This window comes from Lutra lutra, chromosome 8 (assembly GCF_902655055.1).
Source record: "Lutra lutra chromosome 8, mLutLut1.2, whole genome shotgun sequence".
Taxonomy (NCBI): Eukaryota; Metazoa; Chordata; class Mammalia; order Carnivora; family Mustelidae; genus Lutra; species Lutra lutra.
The window spans coordinates 130,196,504-130,221,467 of record NC_062285.1 but is presented as its reverse complement, the minus strand read 5'-3'; the positions used below and the strand labels follow the sequence as shown (position 1 = coordinate 130,221,467).

Sequence of the window (24,964 nt, the reverse complement as noted above, 5' to 3'; positions counted from 1 at the left end):
TAATACGTAATTACATGATCATTAGACTGAACCAGAGGTGTTCAGGGAAGTGGAAAGATTCAATCAAAAGGGCCTGAAAGTCTCCTAGGGGATAGTTTTTAGAGGACGCAGGACTTGAACTGGGCCTTGAAGAATAAGTACAATTTTGACAGGTAAGGAATGGGAGAGAAGAAAGGATTTTCCAAGAAACCGTATCAGTTAAGATAACTTCCAAAGTGACAAGTGTCTCGATTCCCGAACGTGCTGTTTGAGGAAGGCGAGAGACGGAATTGGCTGTGTGCCCTCTTTCCAGTCCAGGCCAGACCATTTCTGGACGCTTTACCCATATCTGGGGGCAGACGAGGAGAAGGATGAGGAGGATGGGAAATGAGAGGATGGAAATGAAAGGATGGAAGCCTCCATCCCCTCCTCCCTGGCAGGCAGTAGGTGCTCGATGAATGTCAGTGAGGAAATCAACGTGCAAATGCATTCCGCAGCTTAGTTCGAGGAGCTTGCCCAGCTGGTCGGGGCACTCTGAAGTTGCCCGGGCTTTCTCCAGGCTCACCTGGCAGGTGCTGAGCGCGAGCGCACAGGCGTGCCAGAGAGTAACAGGGAAAGCCCTGTCGGCTTGGGGACCCCACACTTGCCATCGCTCCTCTGCTGGAAACCAGGCGTGGTTCTCTGGCCTCAGACAGGAAGCCACTAGCTAAGTTTGCCTGGAGTGTGTGCAGGCCTTAGAGCCATGGGTGCTTTGCTTCCGGTAGTCCCTCTGTGCCACCGGCAAACAGAGAAGAGCGCTCAGACCACAGCTAGCTGGATTCCAAGTCCCAGTTATGTAACCCCTGGCAACCCACTAAAGCTCTCCAGACATCGTTGTTCCCATCTGTGAAGGGCGGACCGTGGTGCCCACCTCTCAGCACTGCCATGAGGCCAAAATGGGGTTCAAGCAGCACAGCTGACATTTACTGAGTGCTTGCTGTGTGCCGGGCGGCCGTACATGAATTCCTTCTGTTTCTGCTCACAACTCATGATGAGGTAGGTACAATTATCGTCCCCGTGTTGCAAGTGAGGAAACTAAAAACAGACTACAAATTGCGTGCCAAGGGAGTCAACCTGAGGCGCCCAGGCTCCCAAGCCTCTGCTAGTAACCACCACACTGAGTGCTTAGCACACGCCTGGCACACGGTGGCCCACCCATGTTGGCACTCTTCCTCCTTCCTAGAGACAAGCTCGAGTCCAAGTCAAGATCGCTTTTCTAACTCCAAAAGGGGTTCTGATCTAACAGATGTCTCACAACTGGGCTCTCAAGCCAGCCGAGTGGGACAGTGAGGGCCCCAGCTTGCACCCAGAGGCAGTGGCGTCCCCACAGCCGGGAAAGTCCCACTAGCAGGTCCTCAGGGGTGACCGCACGAGAAAGAGAATCCAGGGGCTCATTCTTTCACGGGGCTAACTGGGTGTGGTCCCGGTTGCTCCCAAGTTTAGCTCCCATTCCATGACGTGCCACACATACACACAAGTGTGGGGTCCACAGGCATCAATGAATTTGAGGGAAGGTCCTGGTGGCCAAAGGGAGAATGGCTCCTAACCAGAAGGACTTGGGTGGCAGAGTCCAGACCCCTAAATAGTGCAATGTGGTAACCTGCAATTTTTTTATTCCTTTTATGGCCAGCTCTGTCCCATTATCATGAGTGAGGTGGGAGCCCTGAACGCCAACCTCAGCATGCTGGAGGGTGAGTCCTCGGGCTGCCTCTTCGGGACAGCCCTCTTCCCGCCTTCAGACTCTGGTGCTCTGCCGGCTGGCTTTTCAACGTAAGATAGGCCGCTCTCCTACCTGCTTTACCCTGCAAACTAGAGCCACGGGAAACGCCCGCTCTCACACGAAATCCATCCTCTTCAGGATGATTCGTGCTAATCTCAACCAAGTTAGCCCCTTCCTCCCCCTGTTCTAGCCCCTTCGGTGGCTGCTTGCTGCCTCAGGATCAAGTCCAAATGCTTTCACATGGACTACAAGACCTGCCCCGCATGCTCGGGCTCAGCCCACCCCTCTCAGCCTCATCTTGTCCCTTTCTCTGCTCCAGCCATGAACTGCTTCTACTGTCCTCACGCCCCTTGCTGGGCTCATGCTGCCCTCCCTGCCTGGCAGAGCTTCCCTCCCCCCACATTTATTCAAATAGATGTATATTGAATTCCTCTTTCTTTACTAGCACTGCGTTAAACCCTAGGGGTCCAGGCCCTTCTGCTTCCTACCCCTGCACCATCCCTTGTCCTGTCCACTCCTCATTATCATTTAAAATGGGCAGGTCCTGCTCCCCTCACAGCATGTGATGGGATTGTTCAGACTGAATTTGAAAGCATTTTAAAAATGATAGTGACGGGGCGCCTGGGTGGCTCAGTGGGTTAAGCCTCTGCCTTCAGCTCAGGTCATGATCTCAGGGTCCTGGGATCGAGCCCCACATCGGGCTCTCTGCTCAGCGGGGAGCCTGCTTCCTCCTCTCTCTGCCTGCCTCTCTGCCTACTTGTGATCTCTCTCTCTCTCTCTGTCAAATGAATAAATAAGAAAATCTTTAAAAAAAAAATGATAGTGACATGGGGCAGTACTGTTCCCTCACCTTGGCAAGTCCCTTTGTCTCTTCTTGTTACTTACCACCCTCTGTGGAATAAAGCAGCCTGGTGTGCAAGAGGAGAAGGTGTGCTACTCAGATGTTTTGCTCTAGATCAGGGGGAGGTCTTCATATCACAGAGCACGTGGTGCTGGCCAGGAAAGCTGCTCTCCCAGGCAGGGTCAGACTCCCAAGCACTGCACTCCTGAGCATACAACCTGCCTCAGACTCTGAAATCATGCCTCCTGTGGCCCCTAGCCTCCTGCTGTGCTCTGAAAATGGTGATACAAAGAATGAATTGGGGCGCCTGGGTGGCTCAGTGGGTTAAGCCTCTGCCTTCAGCTTGGGTCATGATTCCGCCTCTCTGCCTACTTGTGATCTCTCTCTGTCAAATAAATAAATAAAATCTTAAAAAAAAAAAGGGGGGGTTTACTTTCTTCTTTTGACTTACCTACTTATCCCAGGTTTTGAAAAGTGAGCATGTATTACTTACGAAATAAGAATAATTATTATTTTAAATAACAGAGAATTAAAATTATATTGCTCTGCATAGATAATAGTCAGATGCTATACTATACCTTTAATAAATATGAATTTTCATTTTTATTTGTTATTTAGTTTTAACCAAGATTGACAACTATACTCTCCTGGACTACTCCCTAATCCATTCTCCAGAGATAACTGAGAATTACATGGAGCTGAATTTGAAGGTAACTTTATCGTCACCAAATTCTCATCCTGGCTATCAACAGCCAGTATTCGAAGAGCAAATATTCTATGCAGAAGGCAATATCACTAAATACCCTTTAAATAATTCAATGTCCTTTCAAGCAATTCCCTCATGCTTGTGTTCTTTCGAAAGACCCTTCAGCAGTTTCTTGATTGGTAAATAATGGTTTGGATTTGCCCAACGTACGACTGCCTCAAGGAAAGTATCATGATGACTATGTCTGTGGGGTCAGGTCTGAGGCTAAGAGGCAGCAGGAAGAGGGGCTCTACATGTATTAGAACTCAACCCATCAGCAGATTGTTCATACGGACACTCCTGTTCCTGTCTGGTCAGCCAGTTTAACTGAGGGCTATCGACCTCTTGACCTTGGTCAGGGCCGTTTGCACATGAAAATGGTATTTGCTGATTCTGGAAAAGAGATTGTCTTTACGTTTAGTTTTGCCCCGTGGTTAGTAACCATGGTTTTTTTGTTTTGTTTTGTTTTGTTTTGAAGTGTGTATTGACTTATATTTCTTTTTTTTTTTTTTAAGATTTTATTTATTTAGGGGCTCCTGGGTAGCTCAGTTATTAGGCATTTGCTTTTGGCCCAGGTCATGATCCTAGGGTCCTGGGATCCAGCCCCACATCAGGTTCCCTGCTCAGTGGGAAGCCTCCTTCTCCCTCCCCCTCTGCCTGCTGCTCCCCCTGCTGTGCTCTCTCTGTCAAATCTTTTTTTAAAAAAGATTTTATTTATTTATTTATTAGAGAAAGACAGCGAGCATGAGCTGGGGGAAGGGGTGTGGAGATGGAGAAGCAGACTCTCTGCTGAGCAGGGAGCCCAGATGGATGCGGGGCTCAATCCCAGGACTCTGGGATCATGACCTGAGCCAAAGGCAGACACTTAACCGGCTGAGCCACCCAGGCGTCCCTGACTTATGTTTCAATCACTAGAGTCTTTCAAATCAGTTAAATGTTACTCAAGACATCTTGTAATAACATCCTATAGCCACTGAGGGCAGCATCAGGAATGCGTGGGAAATGCTTTAACCCACTGAGAGTCCCGGGTCCTTCTGAGGCTTTCTGTGCCACCCCAGAGGCTCAGCAGCCACAGAGTTCAAAGGTCAAGGGTTTGGCATTTCTACATGCCCCTCAGGAACTATGCAGAGCTGTGTGTCCAGGTAAAATACACCTGCCTTCTGAGAGAAGGTTACACCCCAGAGTGGACAGACACGTCCGCATACGCTCAAGAACTCATCAGAGCTGCCAGACCATCGTCACTGGTCAAGGAGTCAGAAGGCCCTGTTGTGTTTTAACCCCTACTGAGTTTCTGGTATTTTTCTGATTCTGAATGAACAGATCCACCTTCTCAGTGCTGTACACCCGAGTCTTGACCTGATACCCTGATCTTTCTCTCTGTTTTCCCACAGGGCGTATTCTACCCCCTGGACAACCTCAGCGACCCCCCCTTCTCGCCAGTTCCTTTTGCGCTGCCAGAACGCCATGACTCTATGCTCTATATTGGAATCTCCGAGTTTTTCTTCAAATCTGCATCCTTTGCCTACTTTACAGCTGGGGCCTTCAATGTCACTCTCTCCATGAAAGAGGTAAGGAGAGTTCATGGATAGAACAATCAGCACCAGCGTTTCGTCTTATTGTAAGTAGCCCATTATGGGAATTTTATGTCACGGTGTCTATCTCCTGGGCCCTCTTAGACTATCAACCCTAGCAGGTCATGAATAAAGGGATTGTGAACTGAAAGCTTTTAGTATCTTGGGAATTGTTGGGTTTCTAAGTCTGCTAATTTCAGTTGTGTAGGATACCAGGCCACTGTTCTAGATTAATCTTAAATAATGCCAGGACTCCCCTCCACCACTTATGACCTGTAAATTTGGGCATCTCCAATGTATTTAACTTCTCTGTGCCAGAGTGTCATCATTTAGAAAATGGGAATAATAATTCCATACTCATAAGGTCGATATGGACATTAGAGAGGTTTAAATATACGGAAAGCATTCATGCCTAGCACAGAGGAAGTGTTCATAATGTGTTGCTTACCATCATCATCATCACCATGCCTGGTTTAATGCCAGCACCAATATTTTTCCTGTTGGTAATTGCAACTGAGTTATCTACAATGACCACTAAGAGGACACATACTCGTGGATTCTCTTTGCCATGCTCCTCCCTTTCATGATGAGAACATTCTCTTCAGCCAACCAACAACTTTTATTAAGCATCCCCTATTAATCTTTTCATTCCATGGGTCTTAATTATACAAGTGGTTCTAAAACTTGGGTTCAAAATACCAGGTATGGCAGCACCAGTGATCACAGACTGCTGAGAATTAGAGAAACCTAGCTTCAGACTTGGAAAACATTCATTTGTGAAGATAAATGACTTAAGTATCCTTTGTCTCAGCAACCTCTGAAGAGGTGGGCAATATATCCAAAGGTTCTTGTTAACCACTGTAGGATGGTTATGCATGGATCGTACGTGTGTGCCCTACACAGTGTAGCCAAGGTTAAAAGGCACTTACTGAAAAGGAAGGTACTTCCTGTGTGACCTTGGGCAAGTGACTTCACTTCTTTGAGCCTCAGACTTCCTATGGTTGGGCTATTAAATGATAGGCCACTATTAAACACTAATTGTTTGTTGATGTAACAACTTCATGATTCATAAAAATATAAGGAAAGCTAGGTTTTCCCCTGAAAAGAGAACCCAGGTAAAAATCTTACAATAACATGATGATCTTGATTTTCCAGATTTCCAGCCATTTGGTTCAAAACTCTCAAGGCCTTGGCAATGTGCTCTCCCGGGTGAGTACTGAGGGTCTGACTCCTTGGTAGTGTATCTGGATTCACGGCAGTTACTTGTGGAAGATTTGTGGGTTCTCTCTATTCCTTTTCGGTCCAAACCTGAGTCCATCTTTCCATTCTGAAGAGATTTTTTTTTTTCCTTTTTTGGTAAGATTTATTTATTTTAGAGAGAGTGAGCATAAGCGGCAGGGGAAGGGCAGAGGGAGAGTCTTAAGCAGACTTGGCGATGAGAGCCAGCCCGATGCAGGGCTTGACCTCACCACCCTGAGATCTCAACCTGAGCCAAAACCAAGAGTCAGATGTCTGACTAGCTCTGCACCTGGGGGCCCTCAGATTTTTTTTTTCTTTTAATAAAATAGCCACAGATATTTACTAAACAAGTTGCTGTTAAAGGCATCATAAGTTACAAAACAAATCAACGGTCCCTCCCCTAAGTTTCCACCACACATTTGAATTAATAAGCTTCGGTGGGAAATGGGGGAATCGTGCCCATGTCTGTGCCTTTAGTGAAGCAACTCTTAATGTCATGCCTTCTCGGCCCCTGAATATTGGACACAGTGTCCTGAAAGGCTCAGGTTTGCTCTTGAGGACAGAGAGATACTCACCGAGCTTCCTGATTCTAGAGCAAGGACCTGGAGACACACTTAGATTTGAATCCCTGTTCTTTAATGTATCCATCTGGAAGTGAAGGAAATTATTTAACCAGAGGCTCGCTGTCTTTAGCTGTGAAATGGGGATTCTGATAGAACCTGCCCACAGGGATTTTGTGAAGATTAAACCAGACAATTCAGATAAGCTCAGTGAATGTCAACCGTTGTTATTATTTGTCTTGTGTACAGTGGTGGTATAATTGCCGAAGAGCTTTGTTTCTATTCTGACTGCATGACATAAAGTTTAATCACCCAGGCCATCCCAAACGTGTGATTTCCCATCACCTCAGCTCCCCGGTCTCCACTTCTTTCCTTGAACTTTGCAGATCGCAGAGATCTACATCCTGTCCCAGCCCTTCATGGTACGGGTCATGGCAACGGAGCCTCCTGCAGTCAGTCTGCAGCCGGGCAACTTCACCCTGGACATCCCTGCCTCCATTGTGCTCCTCGCCCAGACTGAGAACTCAACCGCGGAAACCATCGTGTCCATGGATTTTGTAAGGCCTATGGGGGCAGGAGGGCGGCCTGGGGAGACCCGTTCCATTCCCACAGTGGGCCACTGACCAGCAGTGCTCTGCTCGGTGTCTGGGGGTGTGAGGTCTGATTCGTCAGTTGGTGAGGACAGGGGTGGGACAGGGTGGGGGCGGTGGGGGGGCTGGTGCTCATACCCCCTCATGGTAAAACAGCTTTCCCCCTCCCCCACTCCCTATGTGCCCTTCCCTCAGCTACAGTTACATTGATCGCTGACTTTCTTTTGTTTTTCCCCAAAATAAGTCAGTGGAATTCAAGTTTATTTGAGCGGATGGAGGCCAAATGCAACCCAGTGGAAAGGGACAAATACAGTGATTCTACACGAAATGTCACACACACACACATACACGTACACATACACGCACACGCAGTACATGGAGAAGAGACAAGAGGAAAAAATAGAGTAATTTAAGGGAGATTCTTAAAAAGTCTTTATAGTTAGTTTCCCTGCCCACAAGAGAGCATTTTCAGATCTGCTTCTTCCCAGTATCTCTAGCAATAAGAGGGAAAGTGGAGCTTCTGGTATTTCCAGTATAAGAAATTGTATTTGCGGCCAAAATAGACAGACTCATTCCCCTTAGTAACAAACGCTTTTGTTGTCTGCAGGTTGCTAGCACCAGTGTTGGCCTGGTTATTTTGGGACAAAGACTGGTCTGCTCATTATCTCTGAACAGGTAAGTTTAATTGATTTGACTGTTGACAGCCTTAGCAGTAAGTGATTCAGCAGACCATAGAAACAAAGCGAACTTTAACAGAACAGGGGAAGTTACCACCGGATAGAACATGAATCACTTAGGTACTCCTCTTGGCATGATCTCGATGACGTCAGACTATGGGCTTCACTAAAACTTTGTTGTGGAGCCTTTCTTTCTCCTCCCATTAGATACTGTTCCGATAAAATGGGCAGCCGAAGTGTAAATATAATTCCATCATATAAATTCACTTTCTAATGGTACCATGATATAAATTAAAGACCCTCCTCAACAATTCCAGGAAGCGTGCTTTTGAGGAAGGAAGTCGAGGAACAAAGTGTCAAATCCCTGGTCACTAGTTGCTTAACCAGGAGCAAGTCTAGGAATCTCTTTGTGCCTCGGTCTCCTTGTCTGTAAAATAGTGAAGTTGGGCTGGGTCCTCTCTGAGGTAGCTGCAGGCTCTGACACCCTGACCCCTTACTAGACCATAGAGTTTAACAAAACCACGCCCCATGGCCTAGCTGGTTCTCCAGAGAACGCTGCACACTGTGGAAGGGGTCGGGCGGGTCACGTGGGTAGACTGTGGACAGTGATTGCCATTGAGAAGAACCGTCCGCAAAGCCCGTTTTCCTGGGCCCTGTGAGGCTGTAGTCGAAGCCATGAATGAGACTACCTGGGGGGAGGGAAATGCTATTCCGAATGACCAGATGGCTCAGATGAAACCCACAGAAGGGGGAAGAAATGCTAAAAAAGGCCAGAGAAAGCAGAGTCAAGAAAGAACAGGAAACCAACAGAGGGGAAAAGTAAGTCAATCACCATAAGTCAGCGGATGGTTGTGAAGACTACTGCAGACACACAGAAGGTGCCCTCAACAAAGAAATATTAAATGGGACAAACAGAAAGGAAAACTGCACAAACGCAGCAGTCAGCTGTGTAAAATAGCTTTCCATCTGGACAAGGAAGTGAATCACAAAGAGTGCCATTAGGATACGGGATTGAGTGAGATTTTCCTCCTTAAAATTATCTTTGTAACTATATTGTTTACCCAATAAAGGAACAATGACCCAAAAAAAAGAAAAAAAAAAGAAAGGTAATATGGTTTCCCAGAAAAAAAAAAAGGTTTCAAGAAGGCTTCATTACTCTCTACCCAGCTCTACAACACGGGACTGATTTCCACATTAGTCTCAGCAGGCACAGAACCTAGAGCCCATGAATACTTTAGGGACCCATGAAAACGTTTTAGTGTATTTTTGAAATAATTAAAAAATGAATACAATCCAGGCTGGATTATACTTATCTTTATAACAACATAGTCTTAAAATACAATTTTTAGTATTTCTTTATGGAGGGAGGGCTCCTGAGGCAACAGTTGCCTCAGGGCCCCCGAAATCATACTGTGGCCCACCCTGCACAAGGTCAAGGCCGATGAAACTCTAAACCTTGATGGGTCATCTTGGAAATGACAGTTTTAACAGTTGAGAGGATGGAAGCCAGAGAGCAGGAGAAGAGGAGGAAAAGGGAGGCCGGTGAGAGATAGGCAGCATCAGAGCAAGGCCAAACGGGAAAGGAGAGAATTTGCAATGCAGTTTGCCGGAGCAGCCGCACCACAAGCACCCCCCATCTGCAGCCTGAGGACAGCGCTGATAGGAAAGGGGGGCTGGAAATCTGGAGGGAGGTGGGAGAAGGGAGGCAGGGCCTCTGACTGAGGCTACAAGCTCTTGAGAAGGGAGAAACCACGTGCACCCTTGAGCAGGGCCCTGGTTCATGGGCAGGATGGAAGGAAGGACTTAGTGCGGGTGGGGCTTCAGGCTTGCAGGCCAGTGGGAGAGACCTTAAGGAGCAGAGAGACTAGGTCCCCTTATGAGCTTCCACTGGGCGGACTCTCCTCTCCAGCGGTCCTCCCAGTAAGAAATGGCACGTTCAGAAGGTGTTAGGTTTATGTTCGAGAGTAACTGCAAAACTGATTGCAACCCGCTCGGTTCACATCACCCAAAGAAACGCGTGGATCCATTCTTTGGCTTCCTACAGCCCACAAGCGTGCTTTGACCCAGTGAACACAAGCTGAGATGAAGACTCCTGCCTTCCTGGGGTCTCCTCCGCGTTCCCCTGTGGTCTCCTTCAGATTCTCATGCTGGGGAGGTTTCCTGGGGCCTCAGTGGGGTCTGAGTAGGACCAGCTATCCAACTCGCAAGGCCCATTGCAAAATCAGAATGGGGAGCCCCTGGTTCAGAATCTTATGAAGAATTTAAAGATGGGGACAGCAGGGCCTTGAACCAAGCATGGGGCCCCTCTGAGCAAGGCCATGTCATGCTGCAAATGTCGCTGGGCTGGCTCCTGCTGGGGTTGCTATGGCGGATCTCGGGCAGCAGGAGGATGAAGGGTAAGGTGGATAGGCCAGGCATCACTCAGTCCCAAGGCAGCCCGTGCAAGACCGCGGAGAAGCAGAGGCTGTGCTGAAGGGGTGCCTTCCCCGTGGCCGCAGGAATGGCTACCCCACCTCCCTCACGACTGCCCCAGCCAGCAACCGCCATTCCCGGTTCCACAAGCGCTGCTCTTCCAGACCTATGGCGTGCTGTGGGCTTGGGTGAGGTCAGAGAGGCACAGTGCAGAGAGGCGTAAAGGGGGGTGGGGATCAGTGAAGCATCCCCGAGAAAACCCTGGGAAAGGGGGTCTCCAAATTAGGCTCCCAAAATACTAACCCCCGAAACACTTTTCTAAACATCCCCTGCCTGAATGTGTCTCTTTCTGGAGCTGCTCACGGCTGGCTACAGAGACAGGAGATAGAGAAATCAAGGCAAATTTGGTGTGGTGAGTTTAAAGACGCCATGAGCTCACAGGCTTTAGAGTCAAGACTAGCTGGTTCAGATCCCCGCCCTGCCATTCATTAGCTGTGGGGCCTCAGGCAAGTTACTTAACCTCTCTGGGCCTCCATTTCCTTCTCTATAAAATGAGGCTATAATACAACCCACTTCAGGGGGTTACTGTAAGGAATACATGAGTTAATACATGTAAAGTGCGTGTTAAGTGTTCAGGAAGGTTGACTATGGCTATTACTTAAAATTTGGGGCTGGCCTCATCCCAGGGAAGAAGGTGCTCCATTATACAAGATCCTCACAAGAGTTCCCCTCGTCAGAAAAACCCTGTTCAGGAAACACCTCATTCCCGTGTCTCCTACCCAGTGATGGTTATTAGAGAAAGTGCCTTTTGTCCTAGTATTTATGACTACTTTATTATTGAGTCTTTGCTGTCTTCTGGTCCCGTGCCAAGAACTTCACACATATCATTTCATTTAAACCGCACAACCCTGGATCTCCAGGACCTGGCACAGTCTTCAATCAACGTCTGTAGCTTCAGTGAACAGACCTGGAGGTCGCTCATTATCCCGGTTTTACATTTATAGAGGTCGACTAACTTGCTCACATCACAGAGCTATTGAATGACAGACCCAGAACTTGAACCTGGGTGAGTGGTTTTCACAGCCTTGGGTGTTCACTTACGACATTATACTGCCTTTGATGGGGAACATGGCCAAGACTTAGAAGACTGAGACGGTGAACACCCTTGCCCAGAAGAGGAAACCCATGAACGCGGAGTCACACGGAACTGAAGCAGGCAGCATGTCCTTTCTCAGTGTGAAGACTTGATAGAGGAAGAGAAACCACAGGCAGAAGGTGATCTGCGATAGAAAAAGCACACCGCCCTTTGCACACAGCCGCCTTGAGAAATGAAGGGAAGGAAAAAATAAAAGCAAAAGCAGGGAGTACAAGTAATCAACGTGACCTCGGTGGGGACGTCTCATTATGAGCACAGCCCTGTAGTCAGGCGTTTCTGATTTTGAATTCCACCTCTGTTGCTTGGTAGCTGTGTGACCCTGGGCAAGTCAGTCAACCTCTTTAAATACCAGTTTCCTCATCAGCAAAACAGGGCACCTATTCACAGAGCTGTTTTATGGGGAGACGAGGTAATGTCTGAAAAGCACGATGTTCTGCACGTAATCAGTGCTCAAGAAATATTAGTTACCACCAGCAGTAGAGTTTTATTTTCTTTCCCCTTTTTGGGATCAAACTTTAACCAAATAAGAGGGAGAAATTGATCCCAAGAGACATGACAGGTCAGGATGGCCTTAAAAGCCTTAGAGTTGGCCCTCAGAGTCCTAAACCAGATTCGTACTGGTCTATCCACAATGGAGACTTTTGTTCCAAACACAGCTCCGTCAGGAGGTAACCCCAGTGCAGGCTGATCCATATACTAGACGTTTCTGAGACCAAATTAAGTAACACTTTCCCTTTTTCGTCGCCATACAGATGACTGAATTTTAACCCCCCCTTTTTTTTTATTTTTTAAAGATTTTATTTATTTGAGAGAGAGAGCATGAGCAGAGAGGAGGAACAGAGGGAGAGGGAGAAGCAGACTCCTGGCTGAGCAGAGAGCCAGATGTGGGGTTCAAATCTCAGGACCCTGGGATCACGACCTGAGCTGAAGGCAGACACTTAACTGACTGAGCCACCCAGACGCCCCTTTAAGCTTACAAAGCTCAAGGCAATCCAATATACAGTATCGTTGGACCATTTAGAACTCTGGAACAATTTTGACATTGCCACAAGTGAGGCATCGGACACTCCCAAACTGCGCCCCACACCAGTGACATCAGCACGCGTGCACTTGCACACACACACACACACACACACACACTACAACCCCTCCCAGGCAACACCCTCAGAGAATGCAAAGAAAGCTGACTACAAGCACATACAAACCCCACCCAGCCCTACTCCTCACAGCTTGGGCGATAAGCATTTCCCAATGTGAGCCCTCTGGAAAGAAACCCAGAAAGGAAAACAGGTCTGGGAAGAACGGCTTCAGTTTCTGTCAGAACGGTGCTTTAGACAGGTCATCAGAGCTCGGGCTTTGCCCCCGGGCTGACCGCCATCTCCACCCTCCCTCTGAGCTCCCGTGGAGGCCGGCGCACAGGAATGCCACAGTGCGAGGCCCCTGTCAGAGGAGGAAAAACAAATGACTTCCACTTCTCCCAGACTTGTTGGGGGAATTTCCAGGCTGCAGAAGGCAGTGAAGATAAAACACTGGGGAACTCTTCCTCATCAAGAGGGTCCTTTAATACTGGAATGAGCTCAACACATTCCTCACATGAAAACCTTTCATCTTTGGGGGCATCGGGGTGGCACAGTCAATTAGGCGTCTTGGTTTCAGCTCTGGTCGCAACGTCATGCTTGTGAGATCGAGCCTCATTATCAGGCTCCACACTCAGAGAGGTATCTGCTTGGGATTTTCTCTCCCTCTGCCCCTCCCGCTCATCCTCTCTCTAAAATAAATCTTGGGGGGGGGGAAAAAAGGTCTTTCATCATGGATTAAATCCACAGCCTGGGGTTGTCAAGCACTTTGACTACCTTCCAAGAAAGCCAATCTTCCCTCTCATAACTCCCTAAAATGAACATTTTGCTGTAGACTGCCCCCCTTCAAAGCCACCCCAATTCCAATAAACACTTCCCCACTTACCCTTTACTCATTTATCCATAATCCATTCCATGAGAATTTCTTGAGCACCGATTATGTGCTCTACAGTGTTCTTGATACAGAAAATAGAGAAAGGCAAATGTTTCTACCTCCCAAATCTAGAGCCTGCAGGAAAAACACTCAGATTAAGAGGCTGGGTGCTAAGGAAAATGGTGGCGTGCTTCTCTCAAAGGGCAGGGTTTTTTTGTTTTAAGATTATTTATTTATTTGTCAGAGAGAGAGAAATCACACAAGCAGGCAGAAGCAGAGAGAGAGAAGCAGGCTCCCTGCCAAGCAAGGAGCCCGATGAGGGACTCAGTCCTAGAACCCTGGGATCATGACCTGGGCTGAACGCAGCAGCTTAACAGACCAAGCCACCCAGGCATCCCTCAAAGGGCAGTTTTATTCCCACCCCCGTATCTTAAACACACACACACACACACACACCTACCTCCAACCCATGCTGGTTTATTCACCATTTCATACATTCTTAGAATTCCTGCAGCAAGTCAGTGTAAACCCACAAAAGAGCACTTAGGACAAGCTGTTTTGTATTATTCTGCAAATCCTTCCTCTACATGCAGCTCTGTCTGTCCATCATAAATATAATTAACGTTCTTCCCATTGCCTAGAGCATTACTGAGCACAGAAGGAGCTCTTAGGAAACCTCTTAGGCTGCCCATCTTTTCTTCGTACTGCAGCCAGAGTGATCCTTCCAAAACGCAGACATCATCTCCCTTTTTAGAAACCTTCCATAGGGGTGCCTGGGTGGCTCAGTGGGTTAAGCCTCTGCCTTTGGCTCAGGTCATGATCTTGGAGTCCTGGGATCAAGCCCTGCATTGGGCTCTCTGCTCAACAGGGAACCTGCTTCCTCCTCTCTCTCTGCCTGCCTCTCTGCCTACTTGTGATCTCTCCCTCTCTGTCAAATAAATAAATAAAATCTTAAAAAAAAAAAAAAAAACCTTCCATAGATTCCTTACCCTTAAGATAAATATCAAACTTTTAGCATAGCCTCTGATATCTTAAGATAAATATCAAAATTTTACCACCATTGTCTGCCTCTCGAGCACTCTCTTCCTAGCCTCTGTTCCCTCCACAGGGCCCTCGCAACCTCCGCCAGACCCTTCCCTCTTCCTTCCTCAATTTGCATTTTTAATCTCAGCTTACCCTTCATATGTCAGCTCTCAAGGACGTATTTCCTTTCTCAGAAACTTTCCTGCACCTGCCAGTTTAGATAGTGTTCCTCTCTTATTGGCCTCAGTGAACTTTTTCTTTCCTTCAGAGCATTTATCTCAATCTGCCATTAAACCATCACCAGTGGGCTTATTTGATTACTGTGTGCCTCCCCACGAGGCTTTAAGCTCCGAGCGAGCAGTGGCTGTGTTTGGTTTAACTCACAGTCGTGATCTCCAGCACCTGCTGCACGGCTGACGTGTATTAGGTGTTCAGTAAGTATCTGCTGGACAGATGCCTGGATGAACACTAAGTGCCTTAATGTGCCATGCTCTGGACTCAGTCAGGTTCACAGTCAGAGGACTGTGAGATAAACAATTACTGTGCAGTATTGAGTGTAAGGTGTGATTTTCAACGTCTGCCGTGGCCACAGGGTTGGAGAAGCGGCATTGTGAGTGCCTGTGCCTTGATCTACTTGAACTCCATTATGCTGTATTTGCTATTGACCCAGATCTTGACCCCACCACCATCTGACAGGCTTAAGTGCTTGTACTTTTTTTTTTTAAATGAAGCTCCAAGTTTCTTTTTTTTTTTTTAGATTTTATTTATTTGTTAGAGAGCATGAGCACAGACAGAGTGGTAGGCAGAGGCAGAGGGAGAAGCAGGCTCCCCGCTGAGCAAGGAGCCCGATGTGGGACTCGATCCCAGAACGCTGGGATCATGACCTGAGCCGAAGGCAGCCGTCCAACCAACTGAGCCCCCAGGCGTCCCAAGTGCTTGTACTTTTGTTCTGGTTTTCAGTCAGGACGGTGAACCTTCTCCAAAACTTTGTGAATAAGCTGTGCTCTCTATATGTCTGCAAGGTAGGGCTACTTGAGCTCCCTTTCTCCCCACGAACTCTGTGGTTCTGTAATAAAATTAGTTTCTAGTAGTTGTGCTTTAAAAAACAGGTTAGAAAAAAAAAAAATAGGGGCTCTGTGTGAGGATGAAATGTCAACAGACTGAACTCGGTCGCCACCTAGTGGTCACAGTTGCGCTTGCGTGTTTTTCAGAACCAGAAGCCTAGGTCTTGCCCTTTTCTCCACCTGTATTTCTGAACTGGCCTCATCAGAAAAAGATGTGTGGCCAAGGGGAAGCGGCCCCTCACATTTCTCCAGCAGTACCTTCAAAGTGTTGTTCCACTGCTCAGCTTCCTTTTTTTAAAGATACCCTAAGGATTCTGGTCCTCACTTTCCACTGAGCTCGGTTTGAACCGCCGCACCACCCATGCCATCTCTGATCCTTGTCAGATTTAACTGTCTCTGGTTCTCACGCTTCTGTTTCCTGATTATCGGCCAATATCATGTGAATATGAATTAAGTTTTGAAACTTAAGTTTTGAGACTTAATTCATATTCACATGATATTGGCTGATAATAAGCAAACTCACCTCTTCCACTGATATCTATCTGCTCCTTAAATGTAATAACAGAAAGGTGCCTGGAAGAGGTAACACCTGAGTTAAATCTTAAACAATGAAAAGAAGTTAACCAGTCAACAAGATAGGAGAGGGGCAATTTCAGAAAGAGGGAACAGCAGGAGCAAAAAGCATGGAGACCAGAGTTATCATGGAATATACAAAGAAATTCTTTGCAGTTGTTTAAGATCATTATGACCTTATCTACTCTAATTTTGAATAATCCAGCCCCAAATATATTGCACACATGCATTCCACATGAAATATAATTTAAACTTAACCATGAGTGGAGTTGAGTTAAAGTGACTAGTCACCATAATGTTAACTTGTTATGGGCATGTATTAATTTTCATTTTTCAGGATATTTTTGTTATGTGTTTTGAAGCCAATACATTTTTAACCTCAGATATATAGTGCCTCGTTAATAAAATAGCACAGCGGTGCCCAGGTGGCTTAGTCACTTCAGTGTCCTACTCTTGATCTCAGCTCAAGTCCCAATCTCAGGGTCATGAGTTCAAGCCCAGCATTGGGCTCCGGGCTGAATGTGGAGCCTACTTAAGAAAATAAAATAAAAAATAAATAAACCAGCATAGCACTAACCAGTTCAGGGTTCTTGAGTATAATATTCAGGGTAGAGAATGAAAAGAAGTGAGAGTAAACAGGTAACCAGACACCAAAATACAGAAAGGCTTGAGTACCACCTAAATGACTTGGACTCAGGCCATTAAAGAATTCTGAATGGGAGCGTGTCCTCTTCAGACATGCTTGCCATATAGCTCACTCTGGGAATGGTGTGGAGGACAGATTGGAGAAGACCAAGACTGGAGACTGGGGGAGCCATTTGAAGGCTGATGCAGGGGGCGTCTGGGTGGCTCAGTCATTTAAGTGTCTGCCTTCGGCTCAGGTCATGATCCCAGAATCCCAGAGTCCTGGGATCAGTGGAGAGTCTGTCTCCCTCTGCCCTTCACCCCACTTACGCGAATTCTCTTTCTCTCTCTCTCAAATAAATAAATAAAATATTTTTTTAAGTTTCTAAAAAAGAAGAAAAGAAGAAGAAAAGAAGAAGGCTGATGCAGAAGTAAGGCTCTACACCTGGGCAAAAGTGAGCCATGGAAGGACAGGAGGGAAAGCAAAGTGAGGAAAGATCCTACAGTGGAAGGGAGGTTTGGGTTGGGCATCAAGAGATCTGAGTTTTTGGTCCTAAATCTGCCATTAATTGGACCTCAGTTTCCCCACCTGTGAAATGAAAGGATCCTCCCTGTTGATTACCACTGCTTCATCTTACTATGTCTGACAAATCAAGTGTGTGTTCTGGGAGTTCAGACCAAGAAGACCCGAAGACAATTCCTCCCACCCAAGTACTAAGCAAGCCCCACCCTACTTAGCTCCAGAGATCAGATGAGACGAGGCACATTCGGGGTGGTACGGCTGGAGACCAAAAATTATTTCTTAAGTTTCTTCTTGGTGCAGGGGCGCCTGGGTGGCTCAGTGGGTTAAGCCGCTGCCTTCGGCTCAGGTCATGATCTCAGGGTCCTGGGATCGAGCCCCACATCGGGCTCTCTGCTCAGCAGGGAGCCTGCTTCCCTTCCTCTCTATCTGCCTGCCTCTCTACCTACTTGTGATCTGTCTGTCAAATAAGTAAATAAAATCTTTTAAAAAAAAAGTTTCTTCTTGGTGCATAAACAATGAATCTTGGAACACTGAAAAAAAATTAAATTTTTTTAAAAAGAAGAAAAAAAGGAAAAAAATTCTTCCGCCTTCAAGTTGCCAACAGTAAGTCCTATATAGCAAATGCATATGGGGACCCATCCTGGTTACAAATCCAAGCCTTCTGCTAGAAAGCTCTGCTTCTTAAGCAGCAAATATCATCAGGTAAAGATGTACTAGAACATTATATCCTCACCAGTCTGTGCGGTTTTTTAAAATAGTGACTTATGGGGCACCTGGGTGGCTCAGTTGGTTGAGCAGCTGCCTTCAGCTCAGGTCGTGATCCCGGGGTCCTGGGATCGAGCCCTATATTGGGCTCCCTGCTCAGTGGGGAGCCTGCTTCCCCCCTCTCTCTTTGCCTGCTGCTCTGCCTATTTGTGATCTCTCTCTCTCTCTGTCAAATAAATGAATAAAATCTTTAAAAAAAAAAACAAAAAATAAATAAAATAGTGGCTTATGGATCTTTAAAAAAATAAATACCCTTTCCTTTTTGTTCCTTTCTATTGAAAGGGTTTTTTTTTTTTTAAAGATTTTATTTATTTATTTGACAGACAGAGAGCACAAGTAGACAGAGAGGCAGGCAGAGAGAGGGGGTGGGAAGCAGGTTCCCCGCTGAGCAGAGAGCCCGATGCGATGCAATGCGGGGCTGGATCCCAGGACCCTGGGATCACGACCTGAGCCAAAGGCAGAGGCTCAATCCACTGAGCCACCCAGGCGCCTGAAAGAGTTGTTTTTAAATCTTCCATCCTTTAAACTTTTCCTGTTGACATCCGTTGTTTTGTTTTGTTTCAGATTCCGGCTCTCTTTGCCAGAGTCCAATCGCAGCAATATTGAGGTAGGAATCCGAGCTCTCAGAGTTCCTGTCAAGGGAAAAATGATAGTTTCCCTATATAGTAGCTGAATTAATGTTTTCTGAGCCTCGAAATACTTGATTTCCCCACGAGGGTAGGTTTTAACTTTAAAATTCCTTGTGTAGCTTCTTGTCCACCAACCCCATCACTTTTCAGAGTCCTGAGTGCTAACCATTACACAATGGAACCCAACCCCATAACTTTTAAACAGGACAGGAACTCTCCAACTTTTTCTATTCAGAAAGACTTTTAAAAGAATTTTCTAAAAAACTAAGACCTATGTAATATTGGCATTTTCAGGGAGATTTTCAGGGCAATTTCATTCTTTGGATAAAATAATCTTTGATAATTAAATATAAGATCCAGACTCCCAAAGGATGAGGCCATCTGCAAATTGTGAGGCCATGACTGAGTTGCTCTTGGAAGCCTTTCTAGCCATCTCCGAAAACCATTGCGAGGCTGGCTGTGCAGGTACTTTGGGATGAGGGGAGGCCAGCCTGGTGACCTCCTGATGGGAAGAGTATATCCCAACTTGGATAGACTTGGAATTGAACCCCACCCCCCAAGCTGCAGGAAGTTCAGCCAAATCACTACTTGGTGTCCCTGCCCTTGTGGCACTTACATCGCAGAGCAGCAGTTTTCACGTCGGGCCAGTTTTGCCCCCCAGGGACATTTGGCAATGTCTGAAGACATTTTTGGTGGTCACAGTCCGGGGGATGCTTTAGGCACTTAGGGGGTAGAGACCAAGGATGCCGCTTACCATCCCACAGTGCATAAGACAACCCCTACGGCAAAGAAGGATCCATCCCAAAATGTCAATAATGCCACTGTTGGCCACTCCTAGTGTGTGGGGGGGGTCAGACAACAAGCAAATATATTTTGTCTGCTGAAAAATATTGTAGAGAAAAGTAAATCAGAGCAAGTGCATGGGCAGTGCAGGTGGGGACAGAGCTGGCCGTTCCAGTCTTCAGGTTGTTGGGACGATTTGCTGGGATTATATATGAGCTTCATTTAGCACATTGAATATATGGCAGGTGTTAAATAAATGATCCCCATTGTTCTCATGAAAATTAATTTCAGTTATTGCCACCTCTCTGTCAAGGGGCAGCATAGCACAATGGTCACATCCACAAACTCGGGCCAACGCGCAGGAGTCAACTCCCACTTATGGGCTGTGTGACCTCAGTCAGGGCACTTGACCTCTCCCAGAGCAGTCCTGGACATGGTCCTGAACTGATGACCATGTTCGACAGAAGCAGCTATTAAGAGAGGAATAGATGTGAGGAAAATAGCAAAGAAGCCCAGGAATTTATGCAGGTGGCCAGACAAGACGTTTGTTTGTTCAATTTTTAGGAACATCCTGATTTTCAGGTTGGGAAGATTAGAAGCCAGTGACATGAGTGCCAGCGAGCTGGAAAATAAGTTATATTTTCATGCCAGATATTGAAACATGAAATACCCGTAGTGTCTCACGCACTGTGGGTCAGCACCTCCATGGCATAGCTCTTTGGTAGATGACAGACCACAATCAATGAGAATGCACAGCTGACTTTCTCATAAATAACATTTCCTGAGCCTAGAGGAGGCAGAAGGAGTCCAAGTCTTCCAGGAAGACCCACAGAAACTGCTTAGTATCCACAACAGAGTGTGCTAATAATGACATTTCTGGGTGGAAAATATGACAGTGATATATACTGGGCATCTTACATAATATTCACTTGTTTAATCCTGAGACCAACTGAGACATTAGTGCTGTTATCTTCAGTTCACAGTAGAGGAAACTGAGGCACACAGAGATTAGAGAGCTTTTCCAACTTCACAGAAGTGGTAAAAACAAGAACTAAACCTAGGAAGTCAGCTTCAGAGCCCTGCTTGCTAAGCTGCAAGGCTTGCTGAGCGTATAGGATATTCAAAATATATTCATTGAGTGAACTGATGTTCATCACAGTCCATTTATTTTTTAAAATATTTACGTGAGAGAGAGAGAGAGAGAGTGTGTGTGTGTGTGTGTGTGTGTGTGCGCATTATAGTGGGGAGGAGAAGGGGGGAAGAGGGGGAGAGAATCTCCAGCAGACTCTGCACTGAGCCCAGAGCCTGACCCTGAGATCACGACCCCAAGATCATGACCAAGCCAGAACCAAGAGTCGGAGGCTCAACTGACTGAGCCACCAAGGCACCCCATCGTCCATTTGTTTTTAATACCTGAATCTTCCCAGGAACTAACACTTTTCTAAGATTTAACAACTACTGTGATTTATTCTGGGTAAATTGGATGTTCTAGTGATAGTGTTAACTATAGAGCATAAGGTAATGCAAAGGACCTCCATTAAGGAAAGACAACTAACTGGGATACTTAGTAATTTTTTAGATCGTCTTACTTGATAGATACCTAAGCTGCCGTGTTTGCTGCCACCATGTGGTCCCTCTACATTTGTTGTCACCATGACCCAGCCTACACGGAGCAGAAATGTCCAACCTCAAGTAGGAAAAAAGATTGGGAAACTGTAATACGGTTTCCCGCCTAGTAGCTTTCAGTGTCTGGAAAGCTAGGTTATCTCCATGGGGAGATTCTAATTACCGCCCTCTGTCATGATAAGGTCTGGGAAAGTGCACGTTCAGACCCGGCATGGTACCTTCAAAATGCCCTGATTTTGCAACTGATTAGTATCCCCTTTCATTTTAGGTCTTGAGGTTTGAGAACATTCTGTCCTCTATTCTCCACTTTGGAATCCTCCCACTGGCCAATGGTAAGGGGTTCTGGGGAAACATGTGACTCTGACATTAGCTAAACACTGGGGATTGTTTGGGACTTTCCACCCCAAAGGCTGTACTTCTAGCACATGACTGTGTGAATCCAGGGCCATCCCGGAACTTACAGAGTGTGGTTGCAAAGTTGGTTATTCCAGGTCCAAGCCTTGTTAGCCACACTACCTGTAGACTCAGCGAGAACAGCTAAACTCTGGTTGAGTTGAAGAGATTGAATCCACACTCCGTAGGCAGTAAGAACCCTCCTTCAGGTCCGCCAGAAATGAAATTCAACTCCCTAGAGGGCATCTCTGTGGTTCTTATGCACAGACCACCATCTGGATAGACAGTTGTTGTTTTTTTTAAAGATTTTATTTGTTTATTTGACAGACAGAGGTCACAAGTAGGCAGAGAGCCTGATGCGGGGCTCGATCCCAGGACCCTGGGATCATGACCTGAGCCGAAGGCAGAGGCTTAACCCACTGAGCCACCCCAGTGTCCCTGGATAGACAGTTTGGATGAAGGACAATTCTAGGCCCTCTCCCTGTACGCAGTCGTTCATAAACTGCAGCATCTTGACTTTGGCTTGGTTAAAATATATTTTGTATCAGAGACCAGAATGTTCTCAGACACTAATTAAGGTATTTCGAAATATAAACTGGACAAGTTGCCAGCATTTTTCTGCCATCCAAGTGTACATAGCTGCTTGTGCATTTTTACTAAGTACTTCAGTAACTAATTAAGTATTCATCGAGGAAAATGCAAGGAACATAAAATGAAAATACAGAAGAAAAAGATAGATTTAAAAACTGCTTATTCGTCTTTTACCAAAAAGTTTGCCAGCTATCTTACCCCTTGCTCTGTTTTTCAGCAAAATTGCAGCAAGGAATTCCCCTGCCCAACCCACACAAAATCTCACTTGTCAACTCCGATATTGAAGTTTTTGCGGTAAGAATGTGAATATTTTCTTCACTGCCCCCATTTCTTTTCACAGTAGAAGCCTCTTCCGAGTTTGCTTATTCTGTTTTATGCTAATTTGCTTTGCGTTTTTCCAGCCCAAGGAATTTTATAGACAAAAGTTTTAGCTCTTAAAGCTTGCAGTCAACAATGAAAAGCATTTAAACTTGAGTTTAAAAATCAGACCGAGGCTGATTTCGCTTGGCAGCCAGACTCACACTTTAGTAAGAGAAGGCGCACTGTGGTGGTGTGGCGTGCTCTGCCTCATTCCTTCCGCAAAACAACCTGCGAGGTTGGGATTAATGGCCGCCTTTTAAAAAAAAACATTTTATTTTCTTTTTTCAGTGTTCTAAGATGCATTGTTTATGGACCACACCCAGTGCTCCATGCAATATGTGCCCTCCTTAGTACCCAACACCAGGTTCACCCACCACCCATCCCCCTCCCCTCCAAAACCCTCAGTTTGTTTCTCAGAGTCCACAGTCTCTTATGGTTCATCTCCCTCTCTGATTTCCCCCAACTCACTTCTCCTTTCCAACTCCCCATGTCCTCCATGTTATTACTTGTGCTCCACAAGTAAGCGAAATCCTATGATAATTGACTCTCTCTGCTTGACTTATTTCACTCAGCATAATCTCCTCCAGTCCTGTCCATGTTGATACAAAAGTTGGGTAATCATCCTTTCTGATGGAGGCATAATACTCCATTATATATATGGACCATATCTTCTTTATAACGGCCCCTTTTAAAATAAGGAGAGCAGGGCCTGGCTGAGACCTGACTGGTTCCTCTGATTGTCTCGGTGAACTTTTGCCTGAACCAAAGACCCTCCGCGAGGTTCAGGGATCTGCTGTGAGCTGTTTCCTCATTAATCATTATCAACAAACTTCAGGACACTTTCTTTCTTCCATTTTGGCACCTTTTGGGGGCGTGGGGGAAATAAGATTCTGAAGGAATTCTCCAATCCCATGCACATCCTGCTCTCCTCCTTCCCTCCCCACCTCCGCTGCTTTTGTAGCTGCTCAAGTTACATAGGGAGACAATAACCCCAAGTGTCCTGTTGTGCTGTCCGAGGCACTCACAAGGGGACAGCGGCAGGGAGGGTGTGACACAGGAGGACCTGGGAAAGAAACCATCTCTCCCTCACCCCTTAGCAAACCCCAGAGGTCTGTGGCTGCCGGTGTCCAGGGTGTGACATTGTCTTCATTCTTGCCTCCTTTTCAGGGATTCCTTTTGATCTCCACCGACCTCAAGTATGAAACGTCCTTAAAGCAGCAGCCAAGTTTCCATGGTTGGGAAGGTCTGAACCTCATAAGTGGACAGTGGAGGGGGAAGCCCGCCGCTTGATTGCCTGTTTGGAGCCCACCCCAGGCGGCCAGTGGCCCTTAATCCACAGCTACTGTAAACCCAGAAGGGGAGGACAGTGCATGCTGGATTGTAAAGCCCTGCGAAGTGCTTAGGCTGGCAGTTTTCCTTCTTGAGCCCTCAGGGACAGAGGGAGGCAAACTGAGTTAAAGAGCCAAATCGGGGTGTGTGTGTGTGTGTGTGTGTGTGTGTGTGTGTAGGGGTAGGCATTTCAGTGTTTCATGTTCGAATGCACATTGTGTGTTTCTGTGTTTATAAAATGCTGGGGCCTGGAGCTAGCCATGTGCCCTGGAGGAGGCGCATGAGAAAGCCCAAAGGACAGATTTGTCCGAGTTCTTCCTGGAGGAGTTCCCTTTAGCTCTCTCAGCAACCCAGGGTTTCCCCCACTTCCCTGCATATTGGATTGTATGTTTTATATTACTGCTACTTTCCCTTGTATTTAATTAAACTCGTTTTCTATTAATGTGAACTTGTCTTTTTATTTGAGAAAATCTCTGCTTCTGCTCTGGATTTTTTTTTAAATAAAATAAGACAAAGATGAGAGAATTTAACATCTTTAACTAACATCTTTAATTTAACATCATTAACATCGTTAACATCTTTGACAAAAAGTAAGGGAATGCAGACTTCAAGGCTTGATCTAAAAAGGGACCAGCTTGGGATGCCTGGGTGGCTCAGTTCGTTAAGCGGCTGCGGTCAGCTTAGGTTATGATCCCAGGATCCTAGGGATCCTAGGATGGAATCCTCCATAGACCTCCTTGCTCAGCAGGGAGCCTGCTTCTCCCTCTGCCTCTGCCTGCCACTCCCCCTGCTTGTGCTCCCTTTCTCTCTCTAGCAAATAAATAAATAAAATCTTTTAAAGGGGGTGGGCAGCTTGGCTCCTAAATGTTTCTGGTGAGAAACAGTGGTCACAGCAAACTCGAGAAGTTATATCACTTCTTAAAGATTTTTTTTTTTTTTAATTTGACAGAGAGAGATCACAAGCAGGCAGAGAGGCAGGCAGAGAGAGAGAGAGAGGAAGGGAAGCAGGCTCCCTGCTGAGCAGAGAGCCCGACGCGGGACTCGATCCCAGGACCCCGAGATCATGACCTGAGCCGAAGGCAGCGGCTTAACCCACTGAGCCACCCAGGCGCCCTGACTTCTTTAAGTTTTAGGGTTTTCCCTCCCAGATGAAATGGTAGTGTCAAGTTCTTAGCCTAGATAATTCGTCGCTGGGGATCTGA

At 46.5% G+C, this 24,964-nt stretch overlaps 1 protein-coding gene across 7 annotated transcripts in view; it reads left to right on the top strand.

Moving 5' to 3' along the window:
* Nucleotides 1-24,222, top strand: part of BPIFC (BPI fold containing family C) — a 54,590-nt gene extending 30,368 nt beyond the window's left edge. For all 7 annotated transcript variants that reach the window (XM_047742762.1, XM_047742761.1, XM_047742760.1 and 4 more), the window contains 10 exons: nt 1,649-1,709; nt 3,198-3,289; nt 4,716-4,892; nt 6,051-6,104; nt 7,081-7,251; nt 7,892-7,959; nt 18,616-18,658; nt 21,358-21,421; nt 22,291-22,367; nt 23,601-24,222. In XM_047742762.1, the coding sequence (XP_047598718.1) occupies nt 1,649-1,709; nt 3,198-3,289; nt 4,716-4,892; nt 6,051-6,104; nt 7,081-7,251; nt 7,892-7,959; nt 18,616-18,658; nt 21,358-21,421; nt 22,291-22,367; nt 23,601-23,723 (930 nt within the window). In that variant the 3' untranslated portion in view covers nt 23,724-24,222. The remainder of the gene's footprint in view (nt 1-1,648; nt 1,710-3,197; nt 3,290-4,715; nt 4,893-6,050; nt 6,105-7,080; nt 7,252-7,891; nt 7,960-18,615; nt 18,659-21,357; nt 21,422-22,290; nt 22,368-23,600) is intronic.
* The last annotated feature ends 742 nt before the right edge of the window (nt 24,223-24,964 follow it).